The sequence below is a fragment of the Talpa europaea genome (assembly GCF_964194135.1).
Source record: "Talpa europaea genome assembly, chromosome: 11".
NCBI classification, from domain to species: domain Eukaryota; kingdom Metazoa; phylum Chordata; class Mammalia; order Eulipotyphla; family Talpidae; genus Talpa; species Talpa europaea.
Window position 1 is genome coordinate 15,939,100 of NC_140078.1, and position 19,954 is coordinate 15,959,053.

General features: G+C 55.2%; 1 protein-coding gene across 3 annotated transcripts; it reads left to right on the top strand.

The window, feature by feature from the left end:
• Window positions 1–763: 763 nt before the first annotated feature.
• UBOX5 (U-box domain containing 5) lies at window positions 764–6,899 on the top strand (the record flags this gene model as incomplete). Of its 3 annotated transcripts, none has more annotated exons than XM_084248047.1 (4): window positions 764–817; window positions 2,184–3,378; window positions 5,310–5,471; window positions 6,593–6,899. In XM_084248047.1, 4 exons carry the CDS (start codon window positions 764–766, stop codon window positions 6,799–6,801), a joined length of 1,620 nt encoding a protein of 539 aa, XP_084104173.1. In that variant the 3' UTR covers window positions 6,802–6,899. The 3 variants fall into 3 exon arrangements, with proteins under 3 accessions (XP_084104173.1, XP_084104172.1, XP_084104174.1); XM_084248046.1 differs by having other exon boundaries at window positions 6,598–6,899; XM_084248048.1 differs by lacking the exon at window positions 5,310–5,471.
• Between the last annotated feature and the right edge of the window lie 13,055 nt (window positions 6,900–19,954).

A 19,954-nucleotide genomic window follows, 5' to 3' on the forward strand; every position in this document is an offset into this window, starting at 1 on the left:
TACTTACCACAGTAAGTCGAGATAGCATCCATCACCTCACATAGTCAGACATTTTTTGTGTGATGGAAACCTTCCAAAATCTCTGAGCAACTTTCAGATACACATTACAGTATTCACAGCAGTCACCATGTCATATTTTATGGCCCGCAACTTGGATTCCTCTTTCGGCTAGAAATATGTACCATTAACCACCTTTACCCATTCCCAGTCCTGGACGTGGCTCACTAGAAAGGTTGTTTGTTTATAAAAAAGGAAAGAAAAAGGCTTGGTTAGATGTTCTTGTATGGTACTTTCCAACCCTAAGGCTTTGTATTGACTCTTGTAATTGCTTTCATTTTAATAAGAAAATGTAATTACCTTGAAAGTGACAAAGATTCCTTAAAACCACTGAAGATTTCCAGTGACCCTTTTCATTCTAAGCCCTCTAGATAAATAGTCCTGTTTTTTGTCTGAGCTCAGCTACTTTTGACCTCCGTTACCTGTGGGGAGGCCCTTGCAGAGCTGACGGGCCCTTGGCTCCAGAGTGCCAGCTTCTCAGTTTGCAGTAGGCCATTTCCTAGCATCACGAGTAGGGTCCAGAGAGTGAGTCAGCCCACGAGAATCTGTATGTGTTACAGCTTTTGTTGCTGTCCTGTTTGATCCTCCTTGCTTGGGAATCAACTCTTAAAAGTTTAGAATTGAACTTTAACTTGTCTAATATCAAATTTTATTTTTTATTTAAGGCTATTTCTGATGTTGGGAAGCTATCCTTTCGGCCACAAAGATGGTAATAAATCTTTGCCTCCCACAATTCAGACCGAGAATTTACTGCAACAAGGTAAAGAAAACAAGTATATGCATATAAATAGATGACATCTTTCATGCTTTCTCCATTTGCTGCCTTGTCGGGTTTAATGTGCCTTCTCATTTTTGATGCCACCAGATGGGATTTAGGTATGGGGCAGGTTGCACCTATAGAGTCACACAGCACCATTCCGGAGGACCTGTCACTCATTTTGTAGAGTGTCATATTCATTGTGTTCTTCCTCTGATAAATTTCATTTCCTCTCAAAGTCGTGGTGAAGATAGAAATACTCTTTTCCCCAGATCTTGCTAATTTCTAATGCTAGAAATAATGGCTTCTATCTGTTATTTGGATTCCTTTTTCTTTATGTACGTTAAGCTGCCTCCCCTTTTATAAAAAGGCAGGGAGTAGAGAAACTCCAAGGAGTTTGTTGAACCACTCCCCTAATTGGAGTTTCTGCATACAGAGTACTATCTCAGCTTCCCGCATTGCTAAGCTGACTCCTTTGCACAGAGATAGCATAAAATTTCCATTGATTGTAACAAATATTAGAAATATTAAAAGGGGACCAGGCCTCCCCGGTGGCGCAGCGGTTGAGCACTGGGTTGCGAGGCTGCCCGCAGCCTCTGCAGCGTCGGTTCGATCCCCGATCCCTGGCTGCTCCCTGGCCACCGGAGGAGGGTCCCACATGGCACGCAGACCTCTCATGCCGCCCGCTGCTCCCCTCAGCAGTGTACTTCAGTCCTTCTGCCTGCTCTGCTCCCCACTCTGGCTCTGGTGAATTCTCTCACCCTCCCGCACTTCTGACTGTACCCAGTGCTTGTATAAATAAATAAAAATAAATCTTTAAAAAAAGGGGGGGGGACCAACTAACAGTCTGACCCTGCTTGGGGGTCCCTCTGCCCAAGCATATCACTATTAAATTTCCCAGTATTTTGTGACTTTTTTCCAGTGTACATTGTTTTTACCAAGTTTGATCACTCATAGATTTTTAGGAAGCTTGTTTGTTATGCCTTCCTAGGGAAACTGGTACAGTTAGTGGGGCAAAAATACCAAATTGAGAATTTTAATGAAAGTCTTTGTTTTCCCCTAGATCTGCATGTTTTCATCTCCTGAAATATAAAACCAGTAGTGTATCTGCCCCTTTTCACACAAATGTTATTTTGACGGGATTTTTGCTTGAGTTTGGTAGAGTTTTGTTGCTCGTGTTTTTTAAGGATGGTCAGTACTTGGAAGTACAGTTCCCCTTGGCCTGATGTGATCTTGGGTGCCTGCAAAAAGACCCAGGAGAATTCAATGTGATCATGGAAATTTGAAATGAGAAGTGGGTTCTTGAGAACTGATTGTCTTCTTTTGGATCTCATCAAATCCGTTTTCTCATATTTGTCATTAAATTTAGATATCAGCTGATGGTTACGAAGTTGAAAATCTCATCTCAGAGGATCTCACAAAGAGAAGTCGTGGTTTTAGGACAGAGTATTTCATTAAGCCACCAGTCTATGTGACAGTTTCCTTTCCCTTCAACGTGGAAATCTGTAGGATTAACATAGATCTTACAGCAGGGGTAGGCCAGAATGTCACTGGCGTGGAAATGTACACGTCTGCCTCATCCAGCAGGGCATCTTGGAATACCCCTGAGTTTCCATGCCCAGCTGAGCCATCCATCCCAGACAAGGAGGCCTTCACTTTGGTAGGCAAAGTCTTGTTAAAAAATCAAAGCCAAGTGGTGTTTAGCCACAGGGGTTTCAAGGCCAGGCCTCCTTTTGGCCCATTGGAAGCCACACTCCCCTCCCCTGCTGTTGTGACTCAAGAACTCTGGAATAAAGGGGCTCTTTCTCTTAGCTTTGTGGCCCATCTCAAGATATGTATCACCCACGTGACAGGCAGTGGCATCCCTTGCATCAGGCGGTTGGAAGTGTGGGGTCAGCCGGCCAAAACCTGCTCTCAGGAGGTGATAGACAGCGTCCTGCTGGTTGCCTCAGAGAGCCTCCCTCAGGACTTGGCCCTGCAGGCCCCAGCCTTGCCCATGGAGAGTGACTGTGATCCAGGGGACCAGTCGGAGGACCAGCAGGACCTCTCCAGCTTACACGAGCTGACTGAGGTAATTCGGGATGTACCTGAGGAGTTCCTGGATCCCATCACCCTGGAGATCATGCCTTGCCCCATGCTGCTGCCCTCAGGCAAGGTCATCGACCAGAGCACGCTGGAGAAGTGTAATCGCAGTGAAGCCACTTGGGGCCGAGTGCCCAGTGACCCTTTCACAGGGGTGGCCTTTACTCCACAGTCTCAGCCCCTGCCTCATCCCTCCCTGAAGGCCCGGATTGACCACTTCCTGTTGCAGCACTCCATCCCCGGCTGCCATCTGCTTGGGAGAACACAGACTGCACTGGCAGTGACTCCTTCTGCCATTGTTCTGCCTTCTCGGAAAAGGAAGATGGAGCAGGCTGAACATGCCCCAGACAGCAGCCTTGGTATAAATGCTTCCTGTTTTTCTACAACAAGCCTTCTGGTCTCACCCACTACCTCAGAGCACACTGCTAAGAAAATGAAAACTGCCAGTGAACTTGGTCTGACACACATGGACTGCTCAACAGGTAACCACCACCATCTGAGTCCACGCCTCTTGTCATTCCTACCCTCTCAGGTAGCACTTGGCACTGTTGCCCTTTGCTTTATGCTTTGCCACTTTAAACTATTCCAACACTGAACTGGCTTGAAGCATCACCTTATCTCATAGCTTCAGCAGTCAGGAATCCATGCATGACTTGCCTGATCATCTGCTTCAGGGTCTTCCAAGGCTGCTATCAGTGTTGGCAGGGCTGCAGAAGTCTCAGGCCTTGACTGGGGAAGGATTCACATCGAAGCTCATGCATGTGGTTGTTGCAGGGTTCAGTCCTTGCCACATGGGCCTCTCAAGGGCCGCATACGACCTGGTAGCGGTGCACCCAGAGAATGCAAACATGGTACAAGTCACAGACTTGTAACCTCATGGAAGTGACATCCCATCACTTTTTTTTTTTTTTTTTTTGCTATTGGACCCCAGCTGCAAAGAGTTAAGTTAATCCTATTCTTTTTTTTTTTTTTTTGATTTTTTTTTTTTTTTTTTTTTATAACATCCCATCACTTTTACTGTATTCACTTTGTTAGACGCAAGTCACTAGGTCCGGCCACACTCAAGGGGATGGGATACCCAGGGGCACAAATACTAGATTAGGAGGTGGCATTCACTGGGAGCTGCTTCAGCTCTCCTTCCACACTCTGAGTTCCTGTTTTATTCAGTTTTATTGTCCAAGATTGGTGGTTGAATTTTGTCCAGTTCCTTCTTTGTGTTAATGGAGATAACGTGATTTTACATCCTTAGATCTTTTAATGTGAAAAAGTACATTTATAGACTTCTTGATGTTGGACCATTGCCACATTCCTGGAACCAGCCCCGTTTGGTCATGCATCTTTAACGTGCTACTTGGTTCACGTTTGGTAAAATGTTCACCCTTGTGCTTTTGGAGCTAGCACTTTGACAGCTTTTTCCTTATGAAAATTAGTCTCTTTAGGTTTTATCATTCTTTTAATTTCATTTCTTACTCTAAAAACCCTGTGTAAATAATATACTTAAGCATTATATCTGTGAATTCTCTGGTTTTGAGCATAAATTCGTTAACATGACCTCCAGAAATTCCTGGAAGCGTCTGAGCTGCAGGGAGATGAGGAGGAAAGTCCTTAGCCCTGGAGTCTGTGGAGGTCTCTAGTGGTGTTGACCTCCCCATGTTTGTTATGACACAGCACCACGCAGCACCATGTCAAGACCCCAAGCTGACATCCTAGTCTCCAAACTATAGATAAAATGTTCTGCTCCCCTCTTAGAGGCAAACCCTGCCACGGTCAGGTCTCTGGGTCCTTGCTTGGGTGGTTCCCTTTACTCTCATCCACAGCTTTGCTCTCAGTGGGCCACACACAGCAGGCCCCTAGCGCCTAGATCTTGGGGGAGACCGAGGTATGGTGTTCATTATTCTACTAGGTAACAGTTGCTCTGCTTTACCTTCTAGGAGAGAAAAGATACACACCCCTAGAGTGCAGGCCAGTGGCCCTGCAAAGTGGTGGGGCCCCAGGAAGAAGGATATGGGGAGAAAGCAGACCAAGGCAGCTGCTGGGGAGGGACTAGGCAGGGAGCATGGTGCGAAGCTGGGCATTTGCTTGTCTGTCAATTTCCTTGGCAGTGAGCAGGGAGGTCTTGGGAAAGGGTGCAGGTCTGCAGATGAGCCACGAGGTGGCTCGTGCCTGCCCAGTACTTTGTTCAGGAAGAAGAAAACTGGCGCGGAGCCCGGGAACCCTGGCAGTGATACGGGATGGGTGGGAACCGCCAGAGTCCCCAGGGCATTTGCTCCTGGTTTTACATGGAGAAATTGCTTTACATTTGTGTCTGTTTGAACTTGAAAGTGCTGTTTTGTGCTCCTCAGAGGACTTGTAGTTTGGTCTGGTTTTTTTGCTAAATTTCTCTGGATATCGTGCTCTGTGCATCTCTTGACAGGTCCAGTGTCCCATGAGCAGAAGCTGTCACAAAGCTTAGAAATTGCCTTGACGTCGACCCTTGGCTCCATGCCCTCCTTCACAGCTCGGCTGACTAGGGGGCAACTCCAGCACCCCAGTACAAAAGGGAGCAGCACTTCCTGGAGGCCAGGCACCAGCTCGGGTAACATGGGCCCTCCCTCTCCTTGGAGCTCTCGGACAGGATGCTGGGCCCTGCCATCTGACTCTGTGACCCTCGTCCAGCCTCCTTAGCGCCCCGCCCAGTCCTGGGGAGGACCTGGTTTCTTTCCTTCTCCAGGGGAGCAGAGGGGCTCTCTTCAAGTTTAACTCTACCCTAAAGGCTTTCTTTGTCCGCTCATAGTATTTCTGTGAACTGGTCTCCTTTCTTGTTTCCTGTTTCTGATCTAGTCTGCTTCCTGTCTGACACCTAGGGACTTAGGCACGTGTGACGGGGGTTTGGGGTTATGTGTCATCTTCATTCCTTCCTAGCAACATTTTTATCTTTATCTTAGAAAAGAACAGTGGTAACTTACTGGCCCTTTTGTGGTTTGTCCCCAAGGAGGCCATCCTTGCCCTCTCCAGCGGGGTGTGCCTGGGAGAAAGAGCAGCCTCCGTAGGTCAGGACCAGGAGAGAAGGAAGAGCAGCGGGTACAGCTTCGTGGGGGCGGGGGTGGGGGTGGCAGGACTGTGGTCCTCATTCAGGAGGCCCTTCGGGTAGCATGGAAGGAGAACGCGCCTGCCCAAGGGGCCAGCGTGGCACGGGGATTGATGGTCACGGGGAGGAGAGCTGCGGGCTGCAGGACTGAAGATAAGTGGGCCCCAGGCCCAGCAGGCAGGTGTGCTACAGACAGACCTCAGCCCTGCCCCTCTGCTGACCTCCCTCCCCACCCCTTGACCATTTTCTGCTCTTACTTTTGTTTATCACATCATGCCTTCCTTGCAGTTTATTAAGGGTCCTGTGGTGAACTTGTGCCTGGTTCTGGCCTTGGTGGCCTGTTCCGGTGGGGAAGTAAATCTTGCTGGGAGGCTGGGAGGAGGGACTGCTGTTACCCAGTTGTGCTCAGAAGCCATTTATAGGAGCCCCGAGATTCGGTCAGTCAGGAAGAGGCTCCCTGTTATCCTCTCTTCCCACACCAGCCAGAGGCAGCCTGGGGCGGGAGGGTGAGAGTGAGAGGGAGAGGCGGCTTCTGTCCCACTCCGGGCGGTTGCTTGCCTCCAGTGTGAAGCCTGGAGCAGGGGGGCCGCATTCCCTAACCCTGGCCTCTTTTCTTCCCTGATTACCAGAGCAGCCTGGGAGCATCCTGGGCCCCGAGTGTGCCTCCTGCAAAAGACTGTTTTCTCCCTACTTCAAAAAGGAGCCTGTGTACCAGCTTCCCTGTGGCCATCTTCTGTGCCGACCCTGCCTGGGGGAGAAGCAGCGTGCCCTGCCCATGACGTGTTCAGCCTGCCAGCGGCCAGTCGCCAGCCAGGACGTGCTGCGGGTCCATTTTTGAGTGATGGGTATCACCTGAGAAGACCTATTGCTGGGAGGAGTTGAGGGAGAGCAGGAATGGGGGGTCAGAGCTCCCCTGAAGTCTGGCCAGGGGCCAGGCACAGAGGAGCCTCAAGCAGGTCCCTGAGCAGCCTCTTCCTTCCCAGGGGACTTGCTCTTTGTCTCCTTCTACAGTGTAGCGCACAGGCCCAGAGTGAGGGGTCGAGAGGGGCCACGCTACTCCTGCGCCAGTGGCAACAGGATAACAAAGCCATAGTTTGGGCTGGGAGGGAGGGAGATGTCCCTGCCCTCCTCTGCCTCCCTGCCACACCCCTGCCCGAGTTCAGGGCCTTCTAGACCCAGCCCCACCTTGGGCAGGAAGATTGCCCCTATTGAGGGTCCCTCCCCCAAGTTGTCTGTGCACCCCCATCGTGCAGGGTGGTTGTGAGTGGAACACAATAGACTAGTTCAGCTCAAAGTGAGCCACCCAATAGTAGACTGTGGGGGTACGTGGGGTCTGTGGAGTAAATGGCCCAGCCCCTCAGCCGGTAGCCCGCTCCGAGCCTTAATAAAGCACTGGTTGATGTCAGCTGTGCGCGTCCTCGTGGTGGGCCGTGCCCCACCTGCACCCACACGACATGGGACAGGGCAGCCTTGAGCAGTCACTGCCTCCCTGGCAGGTGGTAATTTGGGTCATTGCCCAAAAAGGACAAGAAGTCACGTCATCAGGTGTGCCTGATGGTGGCCGGGGGCGAGCGGCCTCCCTCCTCCTCGCTCGGTCAGCTGCCGCGCTGTGCCCGGGCTCCTGTCAGGAAAGCCACTTGTGCGTGGACTCTGGTTTTTTCCATTCAAAGTTTAGTTTTATTTAGTTTGTAGCACATGAATATTGCTACAGTTCTGTCTGCTGTGTGGATTGGAGTCTAGTCCCCCGAAGAATACAGGGAGGAAGCACGCGGCTCCCTGTTTTCCTCTGAGCACCCCCGGAGAAGAGCACCTGTGACCCTTTGAATTTTGTCCTGGAGATTTCCTCTTGGGGACCTGTGCACAGGCCATGGGGGCCTCATGCCACCCAGGATTCTGAGCTTTCTGCTGTCCCTCCTTGCCTGCAGCCCTGCGCTGCTGCCTGGCTGCTTCGAGGGGAGCCCTAGGGAGGGAGCCCCGTTCGTTCCCCCTTCCATGCTTTGCGTTCGCAGCAGAGGGAACTGGATCCCTTACACTGAGGGAAGTGGGGACCTTACTAAGAATTCAGATTCTTGGGCTGATCTAAAATTTTAGATCTGGAGTTGGGGCTCAGGAGTCTGAGCTTTGAAGAGTTCCCAGGGGATTTTTGTGTCCCCAGAGGTTTCTGCAGTGAGGTGATCGTGTGTTTCCCACTACTTCCTGCTGCAGCCTCAAGGCGATTTCAGGGTCTGCATCACTGGGGTCTCCCCTGGGCTCCCGAGGCTCCCCTTTGCCCTTGGCTTTATGGGTCTGGGCCATTCCAGGCTCTTGCTTTACCCTCCATGGGTGCTCTGTTCTTAGAGAAGTGCTCTGTAGCCAAGTATTGCTGCTCCTGCGGGTGGGGAGGCTCCTAACCTCAGCCTGTCTGGCCTCAGGGTGGTGGCTGGCTTTCCGCTGGCAGGTTGCTACCATCTCTGGAAGGTGTCCTGTGGAAGGTGTCCTGTCTGCCCCACCAGAGCCCAAGGCAGTTTCTTTTCCGATGAAAATGGGAATAACATTTCTCTTGCTACCAACTAGGCCCAGAGGATAGTTTATTTCTTGCTGGAGCCTGGGCCGGCATAAAGCAGCTAACCAGTGAACGTGCTGAGCTGACTCCATTGACTGGGAAGTCTCAGAATCTCAGAGCCCTGAGGTGACCCTGCTGCCCCCATTCTGGCCACAGGGCCTGGGGCATGTACCTTCACGTCTCCTGTATGATTTACTCAAGCCTGTTTGAGGTGCTCAGAGAGCAGAGGCTGGGCCACAGCATCCTGAGGCTTTTCAAGGCAAGGCCCCGGGGATATCTCCGGAATCGGGGAGGCCTTACTCCAAGTCCTGGCTGTCCTTCCTGTGAGGCCAAGACCACCCCAGCCCAGGCCTCTGTGTTCTCACATTGCAGCTGGGTGGGTTCTTTCTGGTTATTCTTGGCCTCTAGCAAGGGAGGCTCATTAGATGTCCTGAAGATAGAAGTAGAAGAACCAAATGGCCAGGAAGAAGATGAGCATGTGCTCAGTGCTCACAGCCTGGTCCAGCTCCTGGCAGCACGGGGGGACCCTGTAGTACCTGGGTCTGGGGGCCCGGTAGATCCCCCTATGCCCACACCTGCCCTGCCTCCTTCTTTGGGTTTCCAGCTTGAGGCCACCCAGCAGCTGGGTGCTTTTCCATTCTCTGCCGCTGCCCAGGCTGCTGTAAGTAGGTCTGCAGACAAAGGGACCTGCTCCTGGAGGAAAACACCCGCAGTTTCCAGGCTGCCGCTCCCCTCCTGCTGGCCACGCTATTGTGATGCTCTGCTTGGTCATTGTAAGGGTGGGGCTTGGGTGGGGCTGCCTGGGGCTGGGCCTCTCCTTCCCAGCTGGCCCCTCAACCCTCTCAGTTTCCTGCCTGCCCTCCCCCAGCCTGCACTACCTGACTGGCCTCTGAGCCTCCTGGCTCAGGCATAGGCAGGATGTCTCCTGTTTCTCGGCTGGAAGGAGTAGACTGGGCCAGAAATGCACTGTCCACTGTAACAGCTGCTGGCCACATGTGGCTGTTAAGAGTGAATAGAAATTCAGTTCCTCAATCACACCAGCCACATTTGGGGTGCTTAATAACTGCCTGTGCTGGTGGCCATCCAGTTGGACTGCACAGATACAGGACATTTCCGAAAGGTTCGGCGGTAAAGAAAAGGAGAGCCAGGCTAAACTTTCTCAAAGGAAGGGAGAATTGATTGCACCTCTGGGCGAGCTGTGGGGGTCCGTGAAGTGGGGGTCCGTGAAGTCAAGCCTGTTGGGGGGCGGGGAGATGTCCTTTTATGTGGTGAGGAGAGGTTAGGCAGGAAAACTGGGTTGGCAGTGGGGGAAACAGGTTTAGGCGGAACAAAGTTGTTTCTCCAGCCGAGTTGTTTTTCTCCTGTTTATGGCTTCAGTTTTGGTTTGGTGGTATCAGTGGTCCTGGTGTCAGGGCCATCTTGTTTTTTCTGTGTGGGCGTCCTCATTCCTGGCCCCTGCATCGACCTTTCAGTTTCCACCCTTGCAGAACATCCTCTTGGACAGGACTGGGGCAAAAGGAGAACTTGGTGACCCTCGCCCTTAATGTTCCTCTCACCTTAGAAACCTGTCACCTGGGAGTAGGAGGGTGGGGGTGGGGTGGGAGCTTATAGTGAAGAGTAGGGCAATAGATAATGGGGTGTGCTTGAGCTTTGCCATACTTCCCATCCCTTAGACCCCTTCCCCAGCTGGGAGAGCCCTGAACCCCCGGCTCCCCGTTACAACCCTCAAGCTCCCTTACAAAGAGGTGCTATGGCCCAGAGATCGCCATTGGTGTGGGATGAGGGGAGAACACAGGGTGAGCAGGCAGCTTTGTGGCCATTGGCAAGTTCCTTCCATCAAGGTTTGTGCTCATGACGTGATAGTGAGGCCTAGAACCACACTCAGGTGATGGCCGCTCAAACCTTGCTTTTTTCCCTTCCCAGCATTTTCCTACTGTGAAAAGTTGGGTGTGTACATGGTGAGGGTCTGTTGCACCATTTCCATTAACATTTCACAGCCATTTATCCTGGTCACTAGACACTATTCTTGGTGAAGGATCATGTGGAGGAAAGAGCCAGAATAACCAGGAAAAGCCTTGTTTTCCAGATTTGGGCTGAGGGCGGGAAGAACTAACCTATAAATGCCCAGAACAGTGAAACAAATGACGGTCCAGACACAGGCCTGGCTGCCCGCGGAGGTTCTGCTGGCGGAGAGACAGGCTCTGGGCCGGGAAGGGTGGGGCTTCCGGTAAGTGGGCCTGGTGTCGCTGGAAGGTGAAGACAGCAAACAAGGGCATTCCTGCAAACCTGGGAATGAGAAAAACACAAAATCCAGATACTGGCAGGGAAAAGATTGGTAAATTTGACTACCTAAAAAATTTTTTACAACAGTACCTCCTAGGTGACCAAAACGAACCATTAGCAAAGTAAAAACAAATTACAAACTGGGGAAGTAGATGTGACTTGCATTACAACGGTTCATATCCCTGAGGTATAGCTTCTAAAAATAAAGTCACAGAGAAAGGTAAATGGCCTTTTAAACATGTCATAATGTTTAAAATGCCCATAATGCCCATAACTCATAATATTCTTGATACAATGAAGGAAAGAGGGCCCTGAATTGCCTTTTTTTTTTTTTCTTGCCTGTTGCCGCAGCGCAGACCTGCAAGTTTGGCCCCATCTGTTGGTAAAGCTGTGGGTTGACTGGCCCTGTCATGCTCGGCTGGTGGGAGTGTTAGGGGTGTGGCCTGTCTTCGATGGCAAACATGATATCGAGCCAAGTTACATGGGTGTGGACGCTCCGAGGCAGCCATTCCATTTCTGGGGTGCTAGCCCCAAATCTGAAACCTTTTGGTCCCACCAGCAAGCAGTCTGAGCGGCAAGGGCTGGCCCGTGGGGCCTCGGGAACCATGTCCCTCCTCCCTCCACTGTGGAAAGGCCAGCAGGTGGACCCAGTTTACACGTCCATGGTTTTTGCATGTTTGTATAATCAACAAGATTATAGAGACTTTGAAGGTCGCCCATTTGTATTCAAAAGTTTCTGTATGGAACAGTGCTGGGAGTGGTGCGAAGCACTATTTAATCCTCACAACTCTTGCAAGAAGGAGGAAGCTGAGACTCATCCATGAAGAGCCCATCTTAGTTACTCCAAAGTCACCAACTTTATTTTTTTGGTAAAGATTTATGTAAAGGCAGGGATGGACACAGTGCAGGTTTTCTGATCCCATGCAGACCGGGTAAAGGAGGAGTCAGAGTCCTCAGTGGTTTTACAGGTTTTTATTGGGGTTCAGCGGGTACGTGGCAGGCAGGGGTGCTGGGGGGCTGGGAGGCTGGCAGTTCTCCCAGCCCCCAGCAAATCTTCACTCTATCTGGGCTCTCTGGCGTTCTCGGCTTCTCTTCGGCTTCTGCTGCTGCTTTCTCGGCTTCTGGCGTCCCTGTGACGCCGCCCTTAAAAGCAGTCTTAGCGCAGGTGTCCCCACTCCAGGTGCCCGCCATCAGGCACGCATTCAGGATCACAGGGTTCCCTCATCTATCCTGATTGTGGGAGGGCAGAAAAGCCTGATACCTTTCACCTTACGCTACAATTTATTTATGCATACAAGAGCTGGGGTACAGGCCAGAGGTGTGGAGGGTGAGAGGATCCACCAGAGACGGAGTGGGGAGCAGAACAGGCAGATTGACTGATTCACTGCTGAGGGGAGCAGCGGGCGAGACAGGCGAGGTCTGCTGCGCCATGTGGGTTGCTCCCTGGCCGGCCAGGGATTGAATTCATGCTGCAGTGGTTGTGGAGAGTGTCATAGGTTGCGTCTTAACCCTTTGGGCCACCAGGGAGGCCCAAAAGTCACCAACTTTAACAACTGAGATGCTCCGTAGGTGGCTGAAAAGGGCAGGACAGGACACGGTGCAGGTTTTCTGATCCCATGCAGACTGGGTAAAGGAGGAGTCAGAGTCCTTAGTGGGTTTTTGCAGGTCTTTTATTTGGGGTTCACCAGGCATATGGCAGGCAGGGGTGCTGGCTGGGGGGCTGGGAGGCTGGCAGGCCTCCCAGCCCCCAGCAAGTCTTTACTCTATCTGGGCTCTCTGGCGTTCGTTCTGCTGCTTCTCGGCTTCTGCTTCGGCTTCTGCTGCTGCTGCTGGCGTCCCCGTGACGCTGCCCTTAAAAGCACAGTCTCAGCCCAGGTGAATCCCATCTACCTATGCCCACACCCTACTCCAGGTGCCCGCCATCAGGCATGCATTCAGGACCGCAAGGATCCATCATTTATCCTGATGGCAGGAGGGCAGAAAAGCCTGACATTTTCTTTACCCTACAGTGGCAGAGGATGGGAAGAGCAAACCCAAGTCCCCTCTACCTGGGTGTCCTGGATGCTGTCACCACGGGACCTAGAATCCCGCCACTGAGCTGGAACCCCGCACAAGGTCCAGGGGCACCAGTGGCCTTGATCTTGGGGGGACGGCCGCAGAGGGTGATTGGTCAGGCTTTTACGCCACTAGCCTCTGGCGATCACCTGTGGCCTTGAATGCCGGAGCTTGGGGGTGTGGGGCACGTGTGCCTGATGGCGGCACCTGGAGCACGCGTGGGCGTGCTTAAGTGGGCGCACCTGAGCCTGGAGGCTGAGCCTATAAGGGCAGCGTCTCTCCGAGACGGGGGTCTCCGGGAGGGAGGAGGCTTGCGGACAGGGTTGGGGGGGGGGCTACAAGAGGGCGAGGCGCGGTAGCGCAAGGAAGCGCCCCCAGAGAACTCCAGAGAAGAACGACCTACAGAGATACGTGGGGGCCAAGCCCTGTCTCCCCGCTGGCTTGCTTCCCCCGCGGGCTATTAAAATCACCTGCGGGGACGGTGCCGCGGGCGCCAAGGTTCCCTCCAGCTGCCTGAGGCGGCGGTGACCTACCCCGTGCCGCTGCAAACCACAACCCAACTCCCTGACCAGAAACCTCCCCTGGGGTCCAGACCCACCATGCAAAGCAGAGCCAGAGGCACAAAAAAGTGATGATGGATGAACAATTCATGATCTAAACAGCAGCGTTCTGGAAAATTCAATCATCTCACACCCTCAAATAAAAGACGTTCCCCCCATAACGGCTCGGCAGACGGAACTTCATGTAACGGAGACGCCTGTTTGAAACGTGAATGGAAAAGTCCCTCAGTAGCCACCGCTGCCGGAAGGGGAGACTGCGGGGAGCAACGACCCCGACAGGGGAGGCACCGGTGCCCAGCGGCTCGGGAACCATCTTGGGCAGACTGGCCAAGGGCAGTTGGCACGAGGATCCTACCTAGATGCAGTTGCCACGCTGCAGGCGGCGACCCGAGTTGTGTGATGTGTGTGGCCGAAGGGCATCGGCTTGAAAGAAACGGGGTGGCTGGAAAAAGCGTGAGCAAGTGACCCGCGCAGGGTCCTGCGGGGCGGGAGGGCGGGCGGGGTGGACGGGAGCCGTCCAGGAAGGTGTCGAGCAGCAGAGGCGGGAGTCGGGGAGGGGGTGCTGCTGGAACCCTCTGAAGATGGAAAAGGGGCTGCAGGCTGGCTGGCCTCCCCCCCATGATTCCTGACACCCTCCCCTGGGGTCCCGGGCGCGTGCACTGTGACTCAGCTGATGAGATGCAGGCCCATGGCCCGTCAGGAAGTCTGTAATTAGCCAGTCTCAGAGCCGCGTCCCCCAGAGAGAGCCCCTCTCACCTGCCTTCCCCTCCTTCCCCCTCCAAGGATGAGATCAGGCTGGGGGGGACCTGGCCCCGGGGAATGGGGAGCGGGAGGAGGCGCGTGAGCCCCCGGGAAATGAGATGCTGGGGCACGCGCTTGCCTGGGACGGCCTGGGTCGCCTGACCTGCGAGGATGAGAGGACAGAAATGACGGCGACTGTCTCAAGTCCCGAAGTTTCTTCCTCTAAGAAGGCCGGGCCGGGCCGGTGTGATTCACGCCTGCTGAGAAGTGGCCCGCGGGGGACGTGGGCAGAGGAAACAGGCCCAGCAGCCGGGGCGGCCCTCCACCTGGTCGGGGCTCAGGAGTGCCCGCGTGGGGGGCTCCCCCGCCCGAGGGCCACTCCAGGGCGGGCAGCTAAATGCCCTTAGCAGCCGGGGCTCGGCCCCTCTGGGCAGAGGGCACCTGGTCAAAGGGCGAGGGGCGGTGGCTTCACCCCCTCAGCCTGGAGCCTCTCTCAGGTCACAGGCCAGGGTGGGCTCAGCTTGGCTTCTCTGCCGCCCTTGGGTGTCGGAACGAGGCGTCCTCAGAGACAGCAGTTGCTCGAAAGAGAATCGGGTGAGCTCAGGGAGGGGCACAGGGGGCGGGAGGACTAAGCAGCTCCCCCACGCCGCCGGGGGTATTTTTCTGAAATCAGAAGCAGAGCCCACCTTTCCTCCTCCCCCCGACCTGCTCAGACCGGCGCCTCTGTAGACCCCTGCGGGGTCCTAGCAACGCCTTGGGGGCTGTGTCCCCGGCTCCCGCCCCCCCAGACCTCGCTCTGAGCCGCGGTGTGTCCGCAGGACTCGGCCTGGGCCGGACACGGGGTCTGCAGTGAGTGCCCGGGGCCCATGCGGGCGGCTCGGGCGAGCCCCTCCTCCTCCCGAGCTGCTGTCCAGAGTGGGCCCTGGTCAGGATACAGAGGACCAGCACCCCCACATGTCACTCTCCCCCTCCCCTCTCCGTGAGGCCGCTGCCCTCCCTGCCCCTCCCCTCCCCTCCCCAGCAGCGGTGCAGGATGCTGGGGCCGGGGCAGCTGCCCTGCCTGTTGCCAGCCCCCCAGCGTGCCCTGGAACGTCGCGCACGCCTTGTCACGCTCATGGACTCTGCAGGGCAGGAATCTAAAGAGGTACAGCAAGGACACCCCTATTCTGCTCCACAATGTCTCCTCCACCGAGAGAGGGAAGGGCCCGGGGCCGGGATGATGGAGACGTCCTCACTCACCGGCCTGGGGCCGGGGCCACCCCCACGCCGGGTTGGGCCGGGGCTGCCCACTGGAGACCTGCCGGCCCGTGGCCTACCTGTGTGGCCGCTCACAGCTCCGTGGCCCCGGGAGAGCTGGACTCACGTGGCGGCCCAGGGCCTCAACAGCAGGTGTGCAGCAAGCAAGGCAGAGTGAGGGCCGTGACCACAGCCACGGAAGCCACGGAGCACTGCCCCACCGCAGGCCGCCGGCCGCGCCTGGCCAGAGCCAGGGGAGGAAAGCGCGTCCCTCGGGATGGCAGCTGCTGAGGAACCGGCCCCCCCGCCGGGAATCGTCCCGTGACGTGGTGTCAGGGGAGGGGGTCACAGTTTGGAGCAGATTTTTCCAAGGAACCCGGAAAGGGAGGGGAGGGGAGGCTGCAGCCGTCAGGCGGGAGGAGGCGTGGGGTGAGGACGGGGCTCGGAGAAGGGTCGCTGCTGCTTCACACCCACTCTTGGAGCCGGTCCTGGGTTCAAGTCCTGTGGCCCCCAGAACCACCCCAGTCCCGCGCCTGCTGCTCTAGCCTCCCAGTAAATTCCTTTTCAACTTTTTTCAAAGAACATGGGACAAGGAGCAGCGGGCGGGCTGGTCCCCAAGGGGGCAAGGCCGGGAACGGATGTGAAGACTCTGGCGTGGCCCGCGGGCCCCTGTGGCAGGGGGGGGGGGCTGAAGCAGCTGAGGGCGGCGCCTCCTGCGGGTGGGGATCTGACCTGCGCCACTGGATTTGAGTTGAGGGCTTTGAGGACCCATCATGCCTGAGACCCTGGCCCTGTTCCCATGCCATGGAGCCTGCTTTGCCCCCTTCATGTGACTCCAGGGGCTACATCCGCCCAGAATCCTAACCCTGTGGGCTGTGCCTTGGCGCTCCCGGCCTCCCTGCCCCCCTTCCTGGACCGGAGGCCTTGCTGTCCCTTCCTCTGTGCCCCACCACCTGCCTCAGGTGTGCCACTGAGAGCGGGGGCCGCTGCCCGAGTGTCGCTTCCCTGGGATGACAGAGGTGGCGAAGGAAACCCTGTTGGTGGCTGCCCCTGACGGCGAGGAGAGACCCCCAGAGGCGCGGAGGGTGAACAAGCTGCAGGCCGCACCCCTGACCGCGCAGCCAGGCACAGGCCCGGCGCAGCCTCCAAGCCCGCGGCCTCTAAATTCCAAGCGCCCCCGGGCGCAGCCACCCTTGGCTACACGCGGCAGCGGGGTGAGGAGCGGACTGCGGGGCTCGCCTCTGAACCCCAGGTCTAAAGTCACTGCCTGTGCACGGCGGGACGTTTCTCCATCTCTGTTATTCAGCTTCCAGGCTACACGTGAGGATTAAAAACCACCACGACCAAAACACACGCTGCCTCCGCGTAGGCGCCGGGGCCAGGCGCACGCGAGGAGCGCGGGGCCGGCGCCGTCTCCGGGGCTGCGGGCGGGCCGGGCGCCCCCTGCGCCGAGCAGCTGCGTCCCGCCCCGCGCCGGATCCTGCCCCTGCGCCCCTTTGGCGACGCTGCCAGAGGCGCCCTCCCGCCCGCGTCTCCTGGGTGTCCCGGTCCCCCATCGGCTCCCCAAATGCGGGCGCCGGGAAGCCTCTCCTGCGGGCGGGCCTGCCCCGTCTCCGCGACGGGCGGGGCGCCGGGGCGGACGCGGTCCTGCTTTTGAGACGCCGCCGCGGGCGGGCCGGGCCGGGGAAGCCGGACCCGCCGCCTCCCGCCGCAGCCGCCCGCTCGGGGCGCGGGCCCAGCCCGCTGATGGCGCTAAGTGATTCCGGCGCCGCGCTCCCCCGGGGCCGCGCTCATGCGGCGCTCAGCATTCCCGGCACAGCTCGGCCCGCCCAGGCTCCCCGGCGCCGCCGGCACAGGCGGGGCGTGCGCCCGGGCCCGGCCGTCCAATTTGTGCTCGACCCGGCCCGCCCCGTCGGGTCCCAAGACCCAGGCGCTTCGGGTCTTGGCTGCAGCTTTGCTCTTGCCCCGCCCCAGCCCGCGGGCACCCCTCGCCCCCCACCGGGTGTGGACTCCCCAGCCCAGCAAAGGGGGCAGCCTCTGTCACCCCCACCCCCCCAGGCAGTAGTGGTGACGCTGAGACTTACCCCCGAGCCACAGGCAGGCCCACGAGGCCTTTTCCACCCTGACTCTTGGGGTGGATCTGTTAGGGGGAAGATCCGTTTCCTTTCATACCCATCAGCCCAAAAGCCAGCACTTTTCTCATCTTTATTATCCCTGCGCTATACCCCCTCCTTCTTCTTATTTTTTTTTAAGATTTATTTATTTTTATACAAGAACTGGTGTACAGGCCAGATGCGTGGGAGGGTGAGAGGATTCACCAGAGACAGAGTGGGGAACAGAACAGGCAGACTGACGAAATACACTGCTGAGGGGAGCAGCGGGCGAGTCAGGAGAGGTCTGCGGGGCCATGTGGGTTACTCCCTGGCCAGGAATCGAACTCTTGCTGCAGAGGCTGCAGATAGCTTCATAGTGTGGGACCTAACCCTTTGTGCCACCAGGGAGGCCCCTGGAGATTGGGGTTTTATCTGGAGGCTTGCAACTTTTTGTTATGTAAAGACTGTAGACAATCTGAACCCTTGCTAGCCTCTTCACTGCTTCCCTTAAGACCTCAGTGGGCTAGGCGGTAGGGTCAGTACATCACACAAGTAACTTAGGGAACAGGTGGGGCTTGCCCAAGGTCACGCTGTAACTCCTGGGAGAGCTGAGGCTGGTTCCCGCCCTCTCTTCTATTCCTCCCTGTACAGGCACCTGTGGAATATTCCCGGAAAACACACTGTGGCAAGCACTGCACCATGAGTGGCGCTGCTGTTACAGGACATGAAAAGAGTCCTTTTTGCCTTGGAGCTGTTACTCTAGAGGGGGTAAAGGTGCACATAGAGGGTGCACAGCCACATAAGGCCACACACACAAAAAGACAATGTACCACAAGTTGTAGTGAGTGCTGTTAAACCCACCAACAGATACCCAAATTAGAAAATAACACGGGTGATGGGTAGGCTCCTCTTAGGAGATGACATGTAAGCAGCCATTTGAACCCCGGGCAGGAGGGAAGGTAGGTGAGTCTTCTAGACTAAGGGACCATCCGGTTCTGAGATCCCAGAGTAGGAACGGAAAGATGCAGACAATTTGAGATAGCCGGTAGAGGTAGGACTAGCAAAGTGAAGGAAAGAGAAGGACCAGGCTGAGTCCCAGGTTCTTGGAAGAGTGGCTGGTTGGGCGGTGGTGTGATACAGTTTGGGGGACCTCGGGAGTGAGCAGGGAGCTGAGAGCTGAGTGAAGTTGGATCATGTTAAATTTAATATCCAAGAGGAGGTGTTGCTGGGAACTTGTAATCACAGATCTGGCACCTGGGAAGAGAGGCCCAGGAAGCAGCTATGAATGGGTGAGTCATTACTTTGTGGGAAGTGCATAATGTGGGGTGAGAAGCAATCGTCCAGTAAGAGAAGAGAGAGGACACAGGACTGAGTCCTGGGGTGCACCAACATTTAGAAGTCAAGGACCAAGAGAAAGAGCCAGAAAAGGAAACTGAGAAAGAACATCCAGGTGGTGGATTTAAAAAGCATTATTTAAAAAAAGAACAAGAGTTCAACCATGTCAAATGCTGCTAAAAGATGATATAAAATGAGGACACAGACATGATCACCAAATTAACGTTGTGGAGGTGGTTTATGACTTTGTAACAGGAACTTCAGTAGACTTGTTTGGGTAGACGCCTGAATGGAGGGAGTTGAATACATGTTGACTTCTGGATTAAAATGGCAGATGGAGGGGCTTCCCTGGTGGCGCAGGGGTTAAGTCACAGCGCTATCAAACTATCACTAGCCTCTTGGGCATGAGTTCGATCCCCGGCCAGGGAGCTGACCCACATGGCACAGCAGACCACTCCTCTCATGCCCCCACACCTCTGGCCTGTACGCCAGCTCTTGTATGCATAAATAAATAAATAAAAATAAATTTAAAAAAATAGCAGATGGACTATATTGAAAAACCAAGACAATTGCTAACTTTGGGGAAAGCAAAAAGTCATTCAGTCATAGAGGAAGGTCATCGGAATATATCAATGGCTTAGCTTGCAGGGCATATTTGCTGTCTAATTCTTTTTTTTTTTTATAGAGGCATGTTTTATTTATTTGTTTGTTTTGTTTTGTTTGTTTTTTATTTATACAAGCACTGGGCACAGTCAGAAGCGCGGGAGGGTGAGAGAATTCACCAGAGCGGGGAGCAGAGCAGGCAGAAGGACCGAGGTACACTGCTGAGGGGAGCAGCGGGCGGCAGGAGAGGTCTGCGCGCCATGTGGGACCCTCCTCCGGTGGCCGGGGAGCAGCCGGGGATCTAACCGGCGCCGCAGAGGCTGCGGGCAGCTTTGCAACCCAGCGCTCAACCGCTGCGCCACCGGGGAGGCCCTGCTGTCTAATTCTTAATACTGATCTAACCATTATGATACCATTTTATCAAGAAATGGTTGGTGAAGGGGCCTCCCTGGTGGCGCAAGGGGTTAAGACGTAAACTGTGGAGATGTCCACAACCACTGCAGCATGATCCCCAGCCAGGGAGCAACCCACATGGCGTGCAGA